The sequence below is a fragment of the Medicago truncatula genome, chromosome 4, assembly GCF_003473485.1.
Source record: "Medicago truncatula cultivar Jemalong A17 chromosome 4, MtrunA17r5.0-ANR, whole genome shotgun sequence".
Taxonomy (NCBI): Eukaryota; Viridiplantae; Streptophyta; class Magnoliopsida; order Fabales; family Fabaceae; genus Medicago; species Medicago truncatula.
In genome coordinates, this window is record NC_053045.1 from 51512736 (window position 1) to 51531691 (window position 18956).

At 34.4% G+C, this 18956-nt stretch overlaps 3 protein-coding genes across 6 annotated transcripts; 2 read left to right on the forward strand and 1 right to left on the reverse strand.

Annotated features, from left to right (window-relative positions):
• Positions 1-886: 886 nt before the first annotated feature.
• On the forward strand, positions 887-5730 carry LOC25493727 (DEAD-box ATP-dependent RNA helicase 20). Of its 3 annotated transcripts, XR_003010847.2 has the most exons (11): positions 887-1194; positions 1287-1858; positions 1964-2143; positions 2232-2393; positions 2492-2646; positions 3597-3689; positions 3842-3927; positions 4017-4646; positions 4756-4866; positions 5003-5236; positions 5317-5730. XR_003010847.2 is itself a non-coding variant. In XM_013602308.3 (10 exons), exons 1-10 carry the CDS (start codon positions 1139-1141, stop codon positions 5427-5429), a joined length of 1878 nt encoding a protein of 625 aa, XP_013457762.1. In that variant the 5' UTR covers positions 891-1138; the 3' UTR covers positions 5430-5730. The 3 variants fall into 3 exon arrangements, 1 of the variants encoding a protein (XP_013457762.1); XM_013602308.3 differs by lacking the exon at positions 4756-4866 and having other exon boundaries at positions 891-1194; positions 4017-4243; XR_003010848.2 differs by lacking the exons at positions 4756-4866; positions 5317-5730 and having other exon boundaries at positions 5003-5144.
• A 96-nt stretch (positions 5731-5826) lies between these two features.
• On the forward strand, positions 5827-9200 carry LOC25493728 (uncharacterized). 2 transcript variants are annotated; one of them, XM_024780472.2, is made up of 3 exons: positions 5827-6713; positions 6959-7038; positions 7127-9200. In XM_024780472.2, exon 3 carries the CDS (start codon positions 7199-7201, stop codon positions 8987-8989), a length of 1791 nt encoding a protein of 596 aa, XP_024636240.1. In that variant the 5' UTR covers positions 5827-6713; positions 6959-7038; positions 7127-7198; the 3' UTR covers positions 8990-9200. The 2 variants fall into 2 exon arrangements, with proteins under 2 accessions (XP_024636240.1, XP_013457763.1); XM_013602309.3 differs by lacking the exon at positions 5827-6713 and having other exon boundaries at positions 6743-7038.
• A 7342-nt stretch (positions 9201-16542) lies between these two features.
• On the reverse strand, positions 16543-18589 carry LOC25493730 (transcription factor MYB86). Its single transcript, XM_013602312.3, has 3 exons — positions 18044-18589; positions 17843-17972; positions 16543-17639 (listed from the first exon to the last, which is right to left on the reverse strand). Exons 1-3 carry the CDS (start codon positions 18174-18176, stop codon positions 16817-16819), a joined length of 1086 nt encoding a protein of 361 aa, XP_013457766.1. The 5' UTR covers positions 18177-18589; the 3' UTR covers positions 16543-16816.
• Positions 18590-18956: the final 367 nt, after the last annotated feature.

Consider the following 18956-nt stretch of genomic DNA (forward strand, 5'->3'; position numbering starts at 1 on the left):
TGAAAGTGATTGATAATTGAAGAAGGTGTTGCAATGGGTAATAGTCTCCTAAGCTTCTTCAATCAATATGAAATGTCAAATTATCTTTTAAATCTGAAACTCGGCCTAGTCGAATCCAAATTTTGATGGGTTGGATTCACTTTAAAAGGAGAAACTTTAGTCACCCTTCAACATGACTTTAGAGGCACATATCTCGGCAAACACAAACTTTGTGTCGTTGCAAATATACTTATAGAGAAATTATGTCATTCAAAAGTATACTTCCAAAAACATGTGATTTTAGCCTTAAGATTATTGTTAAATTCACTTATACATAAATAAATACATCCAAACATAAATCATTTTAAGTCACTTTTATCCATAATTGAACCACTTATTGTTAACGTAAAATCAAGCATACACTAAAACATCACAAACATATCTATTATGGATTGGCTAGGGCGTCAATACTACGAAGACATGTGGACCCAAAACCCTCGAAATAAGACATTACAACCTGAGTGAGCATGCTAGTTCCGATGCGTATCACCGCACGGAAGCACTCCATAACGCATCCTACACCGCAAACGTGGCCTTCAACATCCATGATGAGGCGCCACATTTCACGGAAGCCGTTAAACGTCTCATTCTCTTATATAAGGATGACTTTGCGTCACCCTCAAGATACAATTCATTTCCCACACACTCTTACGCATACAACCTCATTTTCTACACTGATTTGAACATTGGAATGCTTACGTGCCTGCAAACATCTTTTGCTCTGCTTGAAGATGGTTCTCCCACCATGCTAGAACACCGCACACCATCCTTGCTTTTATCCATTCCTTATGGGACATATCAATGTCTAAATCTAAATTAAAATAGTGCAAAATGTATTTGCCCTAAAAAGAAAACAATAGTACACTCTAAAGATAAAAGGCGGTTTTGCATTGCCAAACACAGCCTTATAAAATTGGCGCGTGAGACATACTCAGATTCATTCAAAGACTACAGGGAAGAACCAACTCTACCCTCTCAAAGCCAAAGGCGTGAGTGTTTGTCTAGAAGAACCAAAATCTAACGAGATTCTTATCTTTCAAACCTATTCCTCACACTTCAAATCGCGTTTTTTCGTAAACCCTAGAATCAATCTCAAATCATGAACCCCTACGACAATAGGTACTCCGATTCCACTTCTTTTCGCGGCCGTCGCAGGTACCTTCGCTTTCTTAATCTTCTTTTTTTATCATTTGTTAGAATAATTGGAATGAAACAAACGCGTTTTTTATTTTTTTTTATTGTTTTAGTGATCTCGTTGGACCTATGCCGCCGCAGAATTTCGGCCGCGGCGGCCCTGCTCCGTACGGTGCTGCTCCATATGCATCTCATGCACCGACTGGTTTTGGATCCGCTCCGGTTACCCCGATTCCTCACTTTTTACCACCTCCTGGAGGAGGTGGATTTAGCATAGGTCGCGGCGGCGGTGGTGGTTTTGGCCCTAGATTCGGCAACGGTCACGCAAGTGATAGAAAGTATGATTCGGGGCGTGGTGGGAGAGGCGGTGGTAGGGGTGGAGCTCAAGGTTTTAGTGGTGGGAGAGGTCGTGGAGGTGGTGGTGGTAGAGGAGGGAGTGGAGGAAGAGGTGGTGGATTTGGAGGTAGACATGGATCTTCTAAGGATGATTTGAACAACATTACACTTCCAAAGCAAGATTTTAGAAATTTGGTTCCTTTTCAGAAAAATTTCTATGTTGAAAGTCCTATGATACAAGCCATGTCTGATCAGCAAGTCATGCAGTACCGTGCTAGTAGAGATATTACAGTTGAAGGGCATGATGTGCCAAAACCAATTCGCGCTTTTCATGAGGCGAATTTTCCTGGTATTTTGTTTGTTCATTCATTATGCTCCTAATGTTTGTATTTATTCATTGATTATTACCTTTCGTGTGTCGTTTGTTTGATTATGTGTTATATTGTGCTGTTAGATTACTGCCTTGACGTTATTGCCAAGTTGGGTTTTGTTGAGCCTACTCCAATTCAGGCTCAGGGTTGGCCCATGGCTCTTACGGGTAGAGATTTAATTGGCATTGCTGAGACTGGCTCGGGTAAAACTTTGTCGTATCTACTTCCTGCTATAGTTCATGTCAGTGCACAACCTCGATTAGGTATATATTTGAATCCCTGTTTAATTTTTTGACCATAAAGGTTTCCATTTTATCAGTGGCTTAGCAAATGTGTTTGCTGTTTTTTCAGTACAAGGGGAAGGTCCTGTTGTCCTGGTTTTAGCACCAACTAGAGAGTTAGCTGTTCAAATTCAACAAGAAGCTATGAAATTTGGGTCACGATCAAATATTAGATGTACATGCATATATGGTGGTGCTCCAAAGGGCCCTCAAATTCGTGACCTTAGAATGGGTACTTGTTTTGCCTTTACATAAATGAAGGGCCTGTTCAATATTGATCAATATTGTGGTATAACATGAACATGATGATTAACGGTTGGTGCTTGGCAGGTGTTGAGATTGTTATTGCTACACCTGGTCGTCTAATAGATATGTTGGAAGCTCAGCACACAAACCTGCAGAGAGTGACGTACCTTGTCTTGGATGAAGCTGATCGAATGTTGGACATGGGTTTTGAACCTCAGATTCGGAAGATTGTAAACCAGGTAAGCACTGTTTGTGACTAACCTGCAATTAGTAAGCAATTGAGACAAAACCTAGAATCTGATTGCTTTGTCATGTTTCCTCTAGATTATGGTTTGTAGTGACAAGAATCTAGAAAATAATAAAATGTGCAGGAAAGAGGGAAAACATTGAAAAATTTAGCAAAGTAAAAGCAACATTGGCTAAAAAGTTCATTGATAAGAGTCTGCAGGATTTCCCTGTTCTGAAGTATTTTCCTGGCATTACATTTGCCCTTTCTTTCAATTCAGAGGTGGAGATGCTCTGCTCTACCTTCCTCTAAGGAATTTCTTTCATTATGATTATTTTTAAAACTCATCTAATTACTTCAGTTGAGGTTATTGCAGCAGAAAGTTTCGAAGAACTTATTTGCTACTTGAATTATATTATGTTTGAAATATTAGGAGCAAGCAATGAACTTTGTTGATTAGTAACGAATATGTGTTTTAATTTTGTGCGTTTTTCTATGTTTTAGTTTTAATATGCGTAGTGCTTGTACTTGTATTGTTTCCTAGACTTTGACATAGGGGCCATACCGCTTTAGCGTTTAGGGCCCGGACGCTATGCTATCTCTGCTAATGACTACACAGGTAGAAATTATCCTATTAGGACGCTATTAAAAGTGTATATTGTTATAACTGGGGAGTTAATATCAAGTTGGCTCCCTAAGATGGCAAATGGAACTTTACACTACTCCCATAAAGGGTATATGTTATAACTTATCCCACCAGGTGAAAATCGACAACTTAAGCTAGGTTATGCAATTAAAGTAATGCATTTACTTTTTAATTTTGTATTTATTACTATCTTTTTCATTTAAATCAAATTTGGCTTTAGAGTATCTTGAAATGCTGATACTGTTGTAGCATATTGAATCTGTTTGCTTTGGAGGTACAATTAATCAGTTACATTTGGTGGTGTTTTGAAATAACAGATTCGACCAGATAGGCAGACATTATACTGGAGTGCAACATGGCCAAAGGAGGTTGAATCTCTGGCAAGGCAGTTTCTGCACAACCCATATAAGGTTACTTGAATTGCATTCCCAATTCATATGTATACTTTCATTTATGCATAGTTATATTTCTAAGTTGTTGCGCTATGAATTGGCTTAATTAAAACCTCATTTTGGTGATTATTGATTTGTGCGTTTCCTTGTGGGATATCATGATCTTACAGGTAGTTATTGGGTCACCATATCTGAAAGCGAATCAATCTATAAATCAAGTTGTTGAAGTTGTCACCGACATGGAGAAATATAACAGGTTTGTATCCTCACAGTCACAGATGATAAATAGTGAACAATAGTGATGTTTTTGCTTGCCAAATTAAAACCTTGATGTTACTAATACAGACTGATCAAGCTGCTGAAAGAAGTGATGGATGGGAGCCGAATTCTAATATTTACAGAAACAAAAAAGGGATGTGACCAAGTTACTAGACAATTGAGAATGGATGGATGGCCAGCATTATCCATCCATGGTGATAAGAACCAGGCTGAAAGGGATTGGGTTTTGGCCGAATTTAAGAGTGGCAGAAGTCCAATAATGACTGCCACTGATGTTGCTGCACGGGGTCTTGGTAGGATCACTGTGTTTAGAATCTTAGGATTTTTGATATAATTCTAGAACTTAACAATAGGCGAGTTGGCCGGCTGCTTTCCAGTTCCCCTTGACAACAATTTGTGGTTTGAATGTGCGTGGGTGGGGGTCATATTTTGAGTTTGTTGGAAGTGCCTGTAACTTGACCAGGGGATTGATGAGATGAAATTGTTTCACTGCTGTCAGTAGACTGCTTGATGGAGTTAATTTGGGAACTATCCTCTTAAAGATGTCAAGTTATATGGATGCCTAGGCTCTAGGGCAGAGTTCCTTTGATATGGCTGGGATATTGATCTCTTCTTTCTGACGTAGTATCCCATGTATGATCCTGTATTTCACAGGGCAGGTTAATGTGTGGCGATTTACTTGATTGACAAAACAAGGTGAGTTTATCAATAATTTGCCATTGTTGCCTGAAGTCATGTCATCCTAGTCATATCACTGTTGGCAGTTTTTTTAAAAATAGTCAAATTGATCGATCCCCATCCACAGTTATGGAGCTGGTTATTTTGCGGTCCGGTTGACTCATACATACTTTGTTGATAATTGGATACGGTAGATGACAGTGATGGTGAAGCTTCTCCTTATCCCTTAAAGGTTCAGGTGGGCACATTGATGAGATGAATGTGTTGACTTGAGTTTGATCTCTAGAATCTTACGGGGCAGGGATAAGGATGTTTGCAGTTCCTCCTCAAACCTTGCACACAATTCCTTATGATGTTTTACTTGTTTCTTGCAGATGTGAAGGACATAAAATGTGTGGTCAATTATGATTTTCCTTCAAGCCTCGAAGATTATGTCCATAGAATTGGTCGAACTGGCCGTGCAGGAGCTAAAGGAACTGCATATAGTTTTTTTACCAGTGCTAATGCGAAGTATGCTAGGGATTTGATTAAGATCTTACAAGATGCTGGTCAGATTGTTAGTCCTGCATTGTCTGCATTGACTCGGTCTGGTGGTTTTGGTCAACATGGTAATTCTAGTTAGTTTTTACATTTAAACGTGAGTATTTTCTTTTTGGATTATGTGTAAGTAGTTCTTATCCTTTTGTAGCATCAAGGGGAGGCTTTCGCTCAAGAGGACGAGGAGGCTATGGCAATCGGGGTTCAACATCAGGATCCAATGCCATTCCTGTAGGCGGGAAGAGGCCATGGCAGTCTAGGTAGTTGGTGCTAAGTTAGTCAATTTCTTAAGCTTTGTTTATTTGGAAGTAGTCACCAGATACATACTTTTTAACTAGACACTACATGTATTTGCCAGCATTACATTTGAAACAACACATTAGTTGTTAGGTTATAGGAAGAAAAAAAAGAACCAATCTTCTAGTGACTGAAGTCAACGAGGAATGTGCTGTAAATGATTGATGCATGTAATTAGTTGGAGTGACCTACAAGGCCTGCTAATTTTTGAATTGTTTGTTATTTACTATTTACTATGCCCACCATTTAATCAGATATTTAACTGACAGCCAGGAGTCATTCCCTGCGACATCGAAAGTTGTAGTTGGTATATTATTCAATCAAGTATATGGAGGTAAGTTCTTATTTTGGCTAATTACATTTTAAAGGAGTTAAGCCTAGGATTAACTCTCCATTTCGTTTGTAGACTTGCTCTTTTTCTCGATTTCAGGAGTACAAGGGTAACTCTAACCCGTCAAATATACATTATAATTTCTCTTAAGCACCCTATGAGTCGAACACATCAATCCACAAATTGCAAGCTGACATTTCTACTAGTACCACTCACAAAGCCATCCCCAAGAAAACTAATTTAACATATGCAATTACATCTACCTGAGTGTGAGGAAATGCATTTTTTTTACAGAAAATTGTGACAAATGTTAATCAATATGATTTCTTTTACTTGTGAAACAAAATGAGTTTAAGCAAAATGACAATATCCGAAACACCTTTATGTTTGGCTCCTGTTCTATTCCATATTCATTCAGAATTTAAGGATATGTTTGGAATCAGATTAGTGGTAAGATGTTTTTTCAAAGAGATATTTGAACAACTAAGATGGGACAACCGTATAAAAGGGAATAAATTATTATTACGTAAGACAACTTGCTGGCAATGGAGGCTAGTTCATGATTAAACTTGCAATGTTTATGCCACGTCCTTCGTTTTGTTTTGTTTTGTTTAGTACGAACAAATGTTTCTCATGTGATTTTGTTTGTTTTAGAAACCAGTTCTCTTACGTGGGTGGTAGAGCTCACACATAAATTTCACAAATCTGAGGTGTATTATAGAGTTGTGGATATATATGTAGTACATATCATTGAATGAAAACTAAACTACCAATAACGGGTACCATACGTTTTCGTAGACATTGGTTGGACACGAAATTTCCTTGTAGCAGTACTAATAATATTCATCGTTTCTAAAACTAATTTAACCTACGCGGATTCAAGTACCTTTCAACAACAACCCGTGTGCATTGACTAAGAGGTCTTCTATGATATGATAAAAGAGTTTCATTACATCTTACTCTTTAATTTCTTACTAGTTTCGTTCTAATTCTCTAGTAATTTCCTGTAAAATTTCAAATGAAATAAATAAACATACTTTGATAAAAAGTTGTACTAAAGTTAATTTAATTAAGAAGTTTCCACACTTTGCTTTTGACAAATATATGTATGTTAGTTGAAGATATATTATTTATTAACATCCGTGACTTACTATTCTTGGAGCAGAAGAATCGTCTACAAAGGCAAAGGAAAGAGTGACAAACAATCACCAAGATCATCTTCAAGTTCATACACAATAGTACGAGGTAATACACTAATACCATCATCTTCTTTCTTAATTTCATGTTTTTTATCTTTTAAACAATAAAATTTAATTCATATATATCTCTGCAGTATCAGTTTTCAGTTTCCCAGCTTCAGTTTTTGAAGTATAAGAAAGAAAGTAAAGTGGTTAGCTAGTGTTGAATGATGAAAAGTCCTAACCCTAGCCCTAAACTGGAAGAGGAAAAGAGCCTTGAAGAAGAGCTGTTGATACCGATTTTAATGGGAGAGCAAGTGATAAAATTAGCAGAAGAAGCAAAATCATCAAAAGTTGAATGTCGCGAACTAGCAAAGAAGGTGGAGATACTCTGCAAAAATCTTCGAGGTGTTGTGCGAGTGGTGACAGGGAGCCATCAATCGTTAAACGATAGACCAATCCGACGCATGGTGAGAGAATTATCAAAGAATCTAGAAAAAACGCTTGCACTTGTGCGGAGGTGCAAAAGTCAAGGTGTCAATGTCCTGAGGAATGTGTTAACCATGAGTAGTACTGGTGATTTTCGAAAAGTTTGGAATCTTCTAGAATCTTCTAACGGTGATATGATGTGGTTGTTGAGCATATTTGAGTCTAAAGGGACTAATCTTTCGATATCTCCAATTGCAAGTAATGATCCAATCTTGGCTTGGGTGTGGACTTCAATTTATACCCTTCAGCTTGGTAACCCTAAGGATCGTGTTGAAGCCGCTAATGAATTGGGTTCTCTTGCTAAAGATAATGATCGGAACAAGTTCATCATTGTGGAAGAAGGTGGTGTTTTGCCTCTACTGAAGGTTCTTAAGGATTCTGCTTTCCCTGATTCTCAAGTTGCAGCTGCTAATGCTCTCACCAGCATTATTTCTGGTGATCATGATCAACAAAGGTTCGTTCAATTCCTTCTCAGCAACCTCGCGGTTCCTGTTATTGTTCAGGTTCTATCGGATGCAGTATTCAGAGTCCGTGTTTCGGTTGCTAATTTGGTATCTGCTATGGCTGATCAAGAGCCTCTTGCTCGTGAGGAGTTTATAAGGGCTAATGTGACCAAACCACTTGTGTTGTTTATGTCTTTGGATACTGTTCTTAACAAACCTATCGCTGCTCGAAGTGGACTTCATTCGGTGGTTCAAAATTTGTCTGAGGTTGATTCTGATGGAAGCAACTGCAGAGGAAGAGAAGCTGATCAGAGCCCTGAGTTGAGGAATGATGTTAAAGTCAGTTGTGCTAAGGCTCTTTGGAAACTCTCCAAAGGGTGTCTTTTAGCTTGTAAGAGGATTACTGAAACTAAAGGCTTGATTTGTCTGGCTAAGATGATTGAATCTGAGAGTGGAGAATTGAGGCTCAATTGTCTCATGGCTGTTATGGAAATTACGGCTGTGGCAGAGTCCAATGCTGATCTTAGAAGAGGTGCTTTCAAGCCTACAGCACCGGTTGCAAAGGCTGTTTTGGATCAGCTTTTTAAGGTGGTTCGAGAAGAGCGCGATTCAACATTGCTGATTCCTGCTATTAAGTCAATTGGGTCATTGGCCAGAAACTTTCCTGGTAAGGTTCCTCATGTTCTTGGTCCTTTAGTTGCACACCTTGGAAACAAGGATATAAATGTGGCTAGTGAAGTTATTGTTGCCTTGATAAAATTTGTGTGCACCGACAATTATAACCGTGTCGACCATTCTAAGGCAATACTTGAGCTTGATGGAATTCCTAAGCTAATGAGTCTGCTGAAGATAAAGGATGGTCATCAAGTGTATGGCCTAAAATTACTTTGTTATCTTGCCTTAAATGTTGGCAATAGTAAGGTTCTTGAGCAAGAACGTGTATTGAGTACTATAGAGAAACTTGCTCGTCCGGTTCTAGCTCAAAATCCTGATTTGAAGGAACTGTTTGCAAACGCTATACACCACCTATCGCTTTATCAGTCGGGTGTTCAATTGCACAGACATCCTTTGGGATTGGGGCTATAAGAAGTCTCACTGATTTAGTTAATCAAAACAATGGTCCTTGTAATTAGTGTTTCAAATGGAAAAGTAAGCAAGGGTGTATTGCAATTACAAAATGATTGAACATCGACTGTTTTTTTGATATGGACTGACTGATAAATGGTAATCCAAAGGTGATCAATGTATATTTGTATTCCTTTTAAAGCAAAATTATACTCTTATATGTTTCTACAGATCCCCATTGTTTGTTCATCTTTTTTGAAGTGTTCTTTGATTTAAAATTGGATAATTTTATTGTCTACTTATTTTGTTCTTTTTTTGAAGTTAGAAGTGGTAGTTTATGGAAAAAATACTCTAAAATAATTGCAAACAGTATATTTAATATATTAGCTATTTTTTAGGGGGCAAGGTCTCATAGATGATTAGTATTTCGGTATTAGTCGGTTAATTAGATGGGCCAAATTACAATTGTCCCAACTCTCCTCACGCATTTATCCCACGTTACAAATGATAAAAGGGAAACTGTTATGGACTTAAAAGAAAATTGTAATACCTCATTGTACTTGAAATAAGCACAATGAGAACACCATTGTTTTTTTGTGTCCTTAACCATTGTTTTGTGGTTCGGCTAAGGGTTCTTGGTTTCGAGTGAGTGAGGCCTAGTTTTACCAAGGCCATACGATGGACACCAATTGTTCTTGAAATAAGCACAATGGTCCCTGGGGTGATATTATTCTTCTTGTGTGTAACAACCTTTCAATTGTTAACAAGTTGATTCCTTATTATTGGGGATGCGCCGGGCTTATCTTTCTGAAAATATCCCTGTTTTTATTTTCACAAGGATATTTTCAAACTTCATCCAAATTGATTACGAGAGATATTTGAGGTATTAACGATATAAATAAACATAAGGAATGCATTTTGAGTGTAGTATTTTACCAACAACGGTAAGGGCTATCTTGAAACGTTTTTTGAATTTTATTTTAGAAACACAATTTCTTTAAATATATTTAAGGCCTAAGTTGTAATTTTTTTTTTTGAGAGGGATATTATTATTGTTTTGACGCAAAACATTATTATTTTTTTGTATATTATATTATTACTATTTTTGGGTTAATTAAGTAAATGATTTATACTTGTCAAAAAAAAAGTAAATGATTTATAAATATTCAGAATTTAACTTTTACTCCCTATAAAAAATCGCAATTTTTAGTTTCTATAAAATTTTCCGTCTTCATTTTTAATACCCGTAAAAATTTCCATCTACATTTTTAGTTATAGTAAAAAAAGATCGTCAAAAATTTTTGTCTCTAAAAATGCTAAAGAAAAATGTTACAAGACTAAAAGATATGGTTTTTTTATAAGACTAAAAACGAAATTCATGATATTTATTTATAGAGATTAGGCATGGCAATATGGCGGGGTGGAGATGCGTTTTACCTTCCTCGTCTGCATATCATACTCTCATATATCTACTCGTTACCCAACCCATATCTAATGAGGATGAAAAATCGAATCTCATCCCCGTCCCCGATAGGTTCGAGTATCCGCGTCTCATCCCCATCCTCACAGTGCATAACTTTTTTAATAATTAAAGAAGTATTTTTCAGCCTTGGGCACATTGTTGTATTACACTATCGAGCAAAAAGATGACAGCGGTCAATGACTATGGTGATGGAGAAGAGAGAGATCGAGGATGTGAGATATGAAAGGAGAAGAGAGAGAACTTTGAGAAGTGAATGTTACATGAGACTGAGACTTTGACCGTGTGAGTGAAATGATTTAGGTTTAGAGTTTTCTATTTATCTATATAAAAGGGGTAATAAATTGATTTTCAACATTCGGGACGAGTTTCGATATGAGTTCGGGGTGGATGTCTATATTCATATTGCTCGTCCCATACCCGTGTTTTGAAATCGAAAAAAATCGAAATGCATACCCAAACTCAGTCAAAGCGGAGAAAACCCGTCAAATTGGGTTGGTTCGGATAAATACCCACAAATACGAGTTTTGTTGTCATGTCTAAGATTAGAGACTTTTTGCTTAATTAAAATACTATTTCATACATATTTTAAATAAATTAGAGCAATTGGTGTGGTTATTAGAGTGAAGACTTCTGATGGTTTGAAGATAATAGGCTAGAGCACCCTGAATTCCCATTAGCTGTATTGAGTTTAATATGATCAGTTTGTTGTTGTGAAGACATTGTCATTGGTTTTAAGAACAGTGTCCAAAACGTTTCTTGAGTGTTACGAATTGCAATAGAAGTCATGTTTTCAAGTGTTAATCACAAGCACGTGACTTAAGTTTTTAGTTTCTCAATTACGTATCAAACACTATCAAATTATGAGTTTATGACCACTACAATGGATGGACTTTCATGTAAAAGGGAAATTTCCATTCTTACTTAGGCAATGAAACTGGTATTTTGTCCTCTATTCAAACAAATAAGATGGCTATTAGATGGGTTAGATAATCATTATGACTTGGCAATGTGGTATTTCCATTCATTTTCAATATCCACCTTCACTATTTTAAAAAAAATAATATCATCGAACTCGAATTTCATTCTCAAAAAATATAATTTAAATGAGAGAAGTATTAGAAACATTCTCTTTTAAACACTCTTTCATACACATTTTTTCTTTTGTGAAATCAATGTGAGTCATACACTTTAAAAATTGGTCCATATAAAATGTTGAGACTCATATATTTCACTCCATAAATGAACGAGTATTACAGAGGATATTGAAAAAAGAATGTTCTTAGCATACAACCTCATCTTCAAAAATGATTCTCCACAAGTATATGTGAAGATTGGGAATGTGAATCTCCAATACAACTTTAATATCCTTGTTATTGGTTTATTGCTTGTGACATGCGTGGGTAACTTGAGTGAGAAGGAATTTCAAAATTCAGCTTTTACTTACCTTGTTAAACCGAGTAATAATTCATTAAGAATTGTGATGAAACTAGAAGGCCACACCTTAACACCCGTATATGCACCATTGAATACGCAGTTAGAAGTTTCGGGGTTTGATAGTTTTTGAGGAAAGCACAATTAGTGAAAAACACATTTTCTATGGATGTTATCTTTGGTGTAGCTATTATTAAGACGTTCAAATTAAGAAATGCTTTATGTACTTTTAAGTTTTATTCGCTTTCTCAATAATAGCCCCAAAATAAAAAATTAGTAAATAGAGAAAAGCAGCATGTTTCTTTTACGATGTTTATGTCATAATCGCTTGTTAAACCATACAACCGAATTATAAAAACAACAAAAGAAACACTAGAGTTCTTTAAAAAAAATAAAAAATACTAGAGTTTAAAAGTAGGGTGGTAAATATATTCATCTCTTCACATATATGCAATTCATCTAAAGTTAAATCTATTCAATTCATCTAACAATAATAATTTAAAAATTAGTTCCAATTCATCTGATTAATTTTTTTAGATGGTTAGTAATTTATCAAATTCCTTTTCAATATAATGTTGCCAAGGAATTCTTAGACTTGGTTGCAACATTTGAATTAGCTACAATAGGGATATCTTGCTAAGGATCAATAATTTCAGTTTTTTTTTAAGGAAGGATCAATATTTTCATGACTATCGTAGATAATGCATCCAATTCATCCATATTGACAACCCTAAGTGAAAGTACTTTTTTTTTCTTCTTCTCAAGTTTCCACTATTTTTCAATTTTACCAAGTTAAAAAAGAGTTGCAAAATGTCAAACATAATCACTCTTAGATATTTTTGCAATTAATTAATCATGCTTACTTTATCATAACATTACTACAATTATTATTCATCGATTTTGATTACTATAGCGACTGTAATTATATTCTTAAGGATAAGGTATTCTCGCATCAAATTCATCATTCTTGCAGTTATATTATGTGACTTAGACATTGTTTTACATTCTCATGACCATGGCCCATTTCCTCTAGAAGCATACGAGTTAAGTTCAACGCTTCACTTATGCATTTGATTTTAACCCAACACCATTTATTTTGGCGCCAATCACAAAAGAAATACATCAATTGTTGGCCATCATTTCAACCTAATGTAATTATTATGCAAATTAAGTTTAGCTTTGACATAACATAAATATTCCACGACCTCAACAACAAGTGTAACTCATATTAAATTAATAATAAAAAAATGGATTATATATACATTACAGCATTTCTTGTTTACATAGTTACGTAAAAATTTATTAGAAAAAATGTTATACATATATATTATTAACACCATGTTGTTACATAGTTCCTTTCATGCATGGGGACAGCATCTTTTCGGTGTCCCTTTATCACATATAGTTAAGAATTTGTTCAGAGGCCATTGTTCAGTAAAAGCACCTAGATATCATTTGTCGGGTGCCCCTTTAGTTGACCCAGAAAAGGCTACAAACAATACTTAGTATGTTGTTTTCCTTAGATACACTTTTTCACCTTTGTGACGAATTCAAATGGTGCTAGATCTCTTTAGCTATAGCTGGAACATCCGTCGGCATATGTATTTTGAGTAGGGCTATGAACAAGGCAATGCAAATGGGGTTTAAGGTTAGAAATCCAACCCCTGCATATATAATGCAATGTTCCTATGAATCGAGTTTAGTTCACATAGACAATTTAATTATATTTAGCCGGAAAACATTCTTAATTAAAATATCATTTAAAATATTTGATCTTGATTAAGAATGTAATTAAAAAATTAATAGTCTTCATTTCCTTCTTACACCGACAAATGCCGAAATTGTTAGACTGAATATTCATAATACTCGAGGGTTCGAATGAAATCTATTTCTCTTTTCATCAAACTTTATTAGATAGAATGGAAAAAGTACAAAAAAAAAAAAAAACTTAACCCACAAATCGAGAAAAACACATGCGATACTCAGGCCAGACAAAATAAAATCCTATATTAAATAAGGAGAATACTAAATAGTGCCCGGAACAGAGACATTGATTAAGCATCGAAAACAAATAAATTTTCATAACAAAATAATATAATCATTATTTAATCAAACTTAACACTTTATATTTTTAAGACAAAAATTTTATTTATGAATTTCTTAACTAATACTCCCTCCGGTCCTTATTATAAGAAACAATTGATTTTTTTAGTTCGTTGTGTAAGTGACGTATCTAGTCTACATTTACAATAAGATACATTAATTATTCTATGAACCTAAAAAATCAATTTTTTTCTTATAATAAGGACCGGAGGGAGTCCTGTAAACACGGGTTAGCAAGATCCATTAAATTATATGAGGACCTCTTATTTATATGTATGAGTTTCATGCGATATTTACCACTCGATTTATAGACAAAATTACATCACATTACGTCAAAATTAAATTACCATTTTCATTTCACCAATCATCACGACATAAGAGAACTAAAAGGTTTAGCAAACTCATTCATATTCTTGTAAAAAAAAAAAAACGCTTTCATATTAGTCAAAAACACACTTTATTAAAGGTTGTAGACTTGTAGTAAAGTGTATAATTTACTCAGAACATTGAGCCTGCTTTTCACGGCAATGTTCTAATAATTACCTCTGATTTCGCTCAAGATTATGACCTTAATGACTTTGACCACAGACACGTATTACTGCCTCCTTAATCTGATAATTACCAAAGCTTGGCGGCAGGAGCTTTCATAAATTGCGTATAATTTTTGTACATGTTAATTGTGGCTTTAAATTTATCATCATCTTTTCTTATTGTCAATGTCTCTTATTATTTAAAGCTTTAGATTAATTGTTTCCCAAGAAGCCATACATGATATATAAGCTCCATCTACTTAGCTTAAACACTTCAAGTTAATTAATTAATTTATGACGATAAGGTCATGTACTGTCCATTTTTCTTTTATGATATGGTTATGCCTAAAAATACACAGCTGTTCTAATTCAAGTAGTGATGACTTTCACCGTCTTATTTTGGTATAATAGAAAAAGTTCCAAACTAGGGTAGGGCCATTTGAGTGATGCGTTTGGGTCGGAGTTACCTCACTTTTTTGTATTCTAGTTAAGTCAATATTGGCTCAAAAACACATGCACTCTGGTCTTAAGTAAAATTGAACAATTAACATCATCTATGGTTTCTCATGTGAGATCATAATTTGGATCTTCATGATTTTCCAAATCTACATGACAGATTGACTTTTTTGGATTGGTTTTGCGTGGAAATTTAGAGCAGCTTTATGATGATTTATGACTCATTTTTGGTGAGTTTGGAGAATTTACCGAATAAATTCTTAAAGTATTAAGTATATGAGTCATTTATTTTGTATATGTATCTAATATTTCGTTCATTTCTTATAAGTGGGATTAACGTACTACTCAGACTTGAATCCCACACTTATTAATGGAGAAATGGATTTGATGTGTAGATTCGCCATGCTTTTTTCAATCTTAACTATCTGATCACGTATTGACATCTAAGATCATTTAAAATTAATTTTGTTATAGTGAAATATGAGTTATTTGATATCACATTAACGATAGAAATTGTTTACTTTGTGTAAACGTGTGCTTATTCTATGACTGTGAATCTAGATCCTACAAATAACTTATGTTGATTGAAATATTAGATTACCAATTTAATCATCATATTGTCTCTAATCAATTTGGATGGTGCACTAAATTAAAATAAGTTATAAAATATAAATTTTTCAATCAAATTGTTTGAGACATTTTTAAAGCGACTAATATGATTGATGATTTTTAATTTTAGATAAAATTTTATTAAATTTTAGGGACTAAATAATTAACCACCTAAAATTTCAAGTATAGGTGATTTACTCTCTAGTCACTAATGAATGGGGTACCAACTTGTGTGGGTTGTCTCTTCTCTCATTTGCTTTAATTGGTCACCTTTTGCAAAAGTAAATAGAAGGGACATGCATTATATAAGCAGCAGAAGGAACAGATAAGCTGCTATAATTTGTACATTTACGTCCTCATTGTTTAACTTTGACACCATCCATAACTTCCAAAAACCATCAGAACCCCAGAAAAAGCCAAGATATTATATACATACATTAATACATATAAATATAATATATAATCACAAATTAAAACTTATTTTAAAGCAGGTATAAATTTGCATATTTGTTCTAAACCATAAATGTTTGTTCAGACTTTAATCATCAATATTACATTCATATGATCTCTCTCTCCAATAATGCAGATTTTGTTCAGCCAATTTCAGCATGTTGGAGGGATTCAGTCACCTATACATGGATGGTGCTGCAGCAACTGAATCATATTATGCCAGCAAAAAACAGTATCCCTTATTATACGATATGACAGGAGATAATATAATCTTCTTAATCAAAAATATCTGCCAGACATATATACATGAATGTGTACTCAGAAACACACGAGCGTGTATGATATAATATAATATAACTAAGCATCGAAGAAAATGAAATTGAATTTGTAAGTATATGATGCAATGTATGGGTTTTTGTCTTTTTGATCATATTTGAGTCTTTGACCAAAGAGAAAAAGGGTGATAAATATAAAATATGTAATACTAATATAATAATTCAGTAGTTGTAGTGTTGGACAATATAAAATATTACAGCCACAAAACAAAATTAGCTACAATCATTAATCTTAAAGAATATACCGTTATTCAAACTTTGGCTTATGAAAACAGATACATCAATCAATGGTAAGGAAAAAAAAATAAAAATCCGGGGGAGGGGGTATCAAATCTCAATCTCAATCTTAATCATATGTACTATCAACACCTTTCTATATTTTCTACTTTGAACAATAGAAATATATAGGTAAAAAATATGAAGAAAAAAAAATAAAGAAAGAATTTACAATTCATATATGATGGAAGACATCAAAATTTGCTTCTGTTAAATCTTCTGAAAGTGATGTTAATGGATAGCTATTGAAATCTTCTATTGAATTGTGAGTTTGAAGTTGTCCTTCTTCCCATGAACTAGTTCCATAATCTTCAGATTTTATAGCATTTACTTGGAACTGAAACAAAGGGTCTATATTTTTCTCTGATCCATCCCAACAAAACCCTGCATTGTTATTTTCCATCATAGTACTTCTCATTTGTGATGGATAAATAGTACTCATATTTGAGCTATTGCTTGAATTGCTTTCTTTCACTTGATCATTCATGAAGAATGAATTGATTTTTGAAGCTGAATTGTTGTCTGAAAACTCTGTCACGGACACATTCGCGTGATCTGAATTTGTTAGACTCGGCATTGAAGTGAAACCATAGCTTGAATTAAGTCCGAATTGACTCTGATCACATGGTTTAAGAGTTGTGTGATAATTACTCATAGGTAAGTTATAACCAGATTGGAAATCATAGCAGAACAAAGGGTCCAATGCTTGCTTGCTGGTGAAAATTTCTCTTGAAGCTTCTGTTAAGCCATTATCATCATAGTAACTCGAATCAGTTATTAGAAATGCTGAACCATGTGATGTAATTGATGGTATTTGCATAGATGGTACTGTTGTTTCTGTGATTTTGTTCTCTTCCTTAAGATATGCTTCTGTAAGAGGCTTGTGTGTTGTTGGATCAATCCCTTGCTTTAGAAGCTTCTTCTTTAAACACGAATTCCAGAAGTTTTTAATTTCATTATCTGTTCTCCCTGGTAATTGTGCTGCTATTTGAGCCCACCTGTAATGTTCAAAAAAAGAAATTCATTTCGTAACAGAAGAAATATGTTTGGATTCACAGTGAATTTGACAAAATCACAGGGAGTCCTCGTAATTTTTGTTAAAGCTATATTACAGGACTATGATAATTTAGTCAAACTCATGGTGATTCCAAACATGCACAAAATGATATATGTTGAATCATATATTCGTATATGATGTTACCTATTTCCAAGGACTTCATGAAGACTGATTATAAGATCCTCTTCTTGTTGTGAGAACATTCCTCTCTTTAAATCAGGCCTCAAATAGTTTATCCATCTCAATCTACAACTCTTTCCACATCTTTGAAGTCCTGAAGAAATTCATCAACCATGTTAGACTCTTAGTTTTGAAGAATGTAACATGATTTTAACAATTACTTACCAGCTTGTTTAGGAACAGAACTCCAGCAACCAACACCAAATCTAGTTATATGATTGAAAAGCTTTTCATCTTCTTCAGGGGACCATAAACCTTTCCTCAACTTTTGCTTTAAACAACATGAATGACGACCCATTTGGATTTGTATGAGAAATGTTAAGTTGGTTTTGGAGGAAGAAGAATAGTGTGAAGTATGAAGTGGTCACTGTCTCTATATAGCGTGAAATATTACCTGAGTGAGTGTTTGTGTCATTTAAACGTTTTCAAAAGTGGTGGTAGAAAAATATTGTTATGTTGTGTGTGGGGTGAAGAGGGAGAGTAACTCAAACTAATTGTGTTCATTTAAAGAGAGAAAGAGAGAGAGACCTAAATCATTAATCATACTTAGGATTGAAGTTAAGAGAGAGAGAAAGAGAGAACATTGAGAGGAAGGTGCTGCAATCAAGTGGGTTTTACGCAATTCCTATGCTGCTGCTTTTGCATTGGAATGGATTGGTTTTTAAGATACAACTATTTCTAGTAAATTAACTTATTAATTAAACAATACAAATCGGTTAATTTTTCACGCATTTGTAAAGACTAATTCTTTTAATCGGCTGGATTAAATGCTCAACAAAGCTCTCTCCTAACAAAATTAACATCATTGTATTTTTAGAGCTAATTTCAAATTTGGTTTAAAATTGAAGAAACTCAAATTATCTCATTTAAGTGCTTTTTGGGTAAACAATAAAACATTAATTGTTAAGCTATCCATCCACATGCATATATAGAGGGTGTGTATATGAGTGAGGAGGATAGAGTTAAGTGATTCCTAATTTTTGATTACTTGTTAATTAAGTACTGATTTCTAACTATGTTTTCATTTTAGTTCAATTTGAAATTTGACCTCATATAGTAATAAATAATAAGAGATATT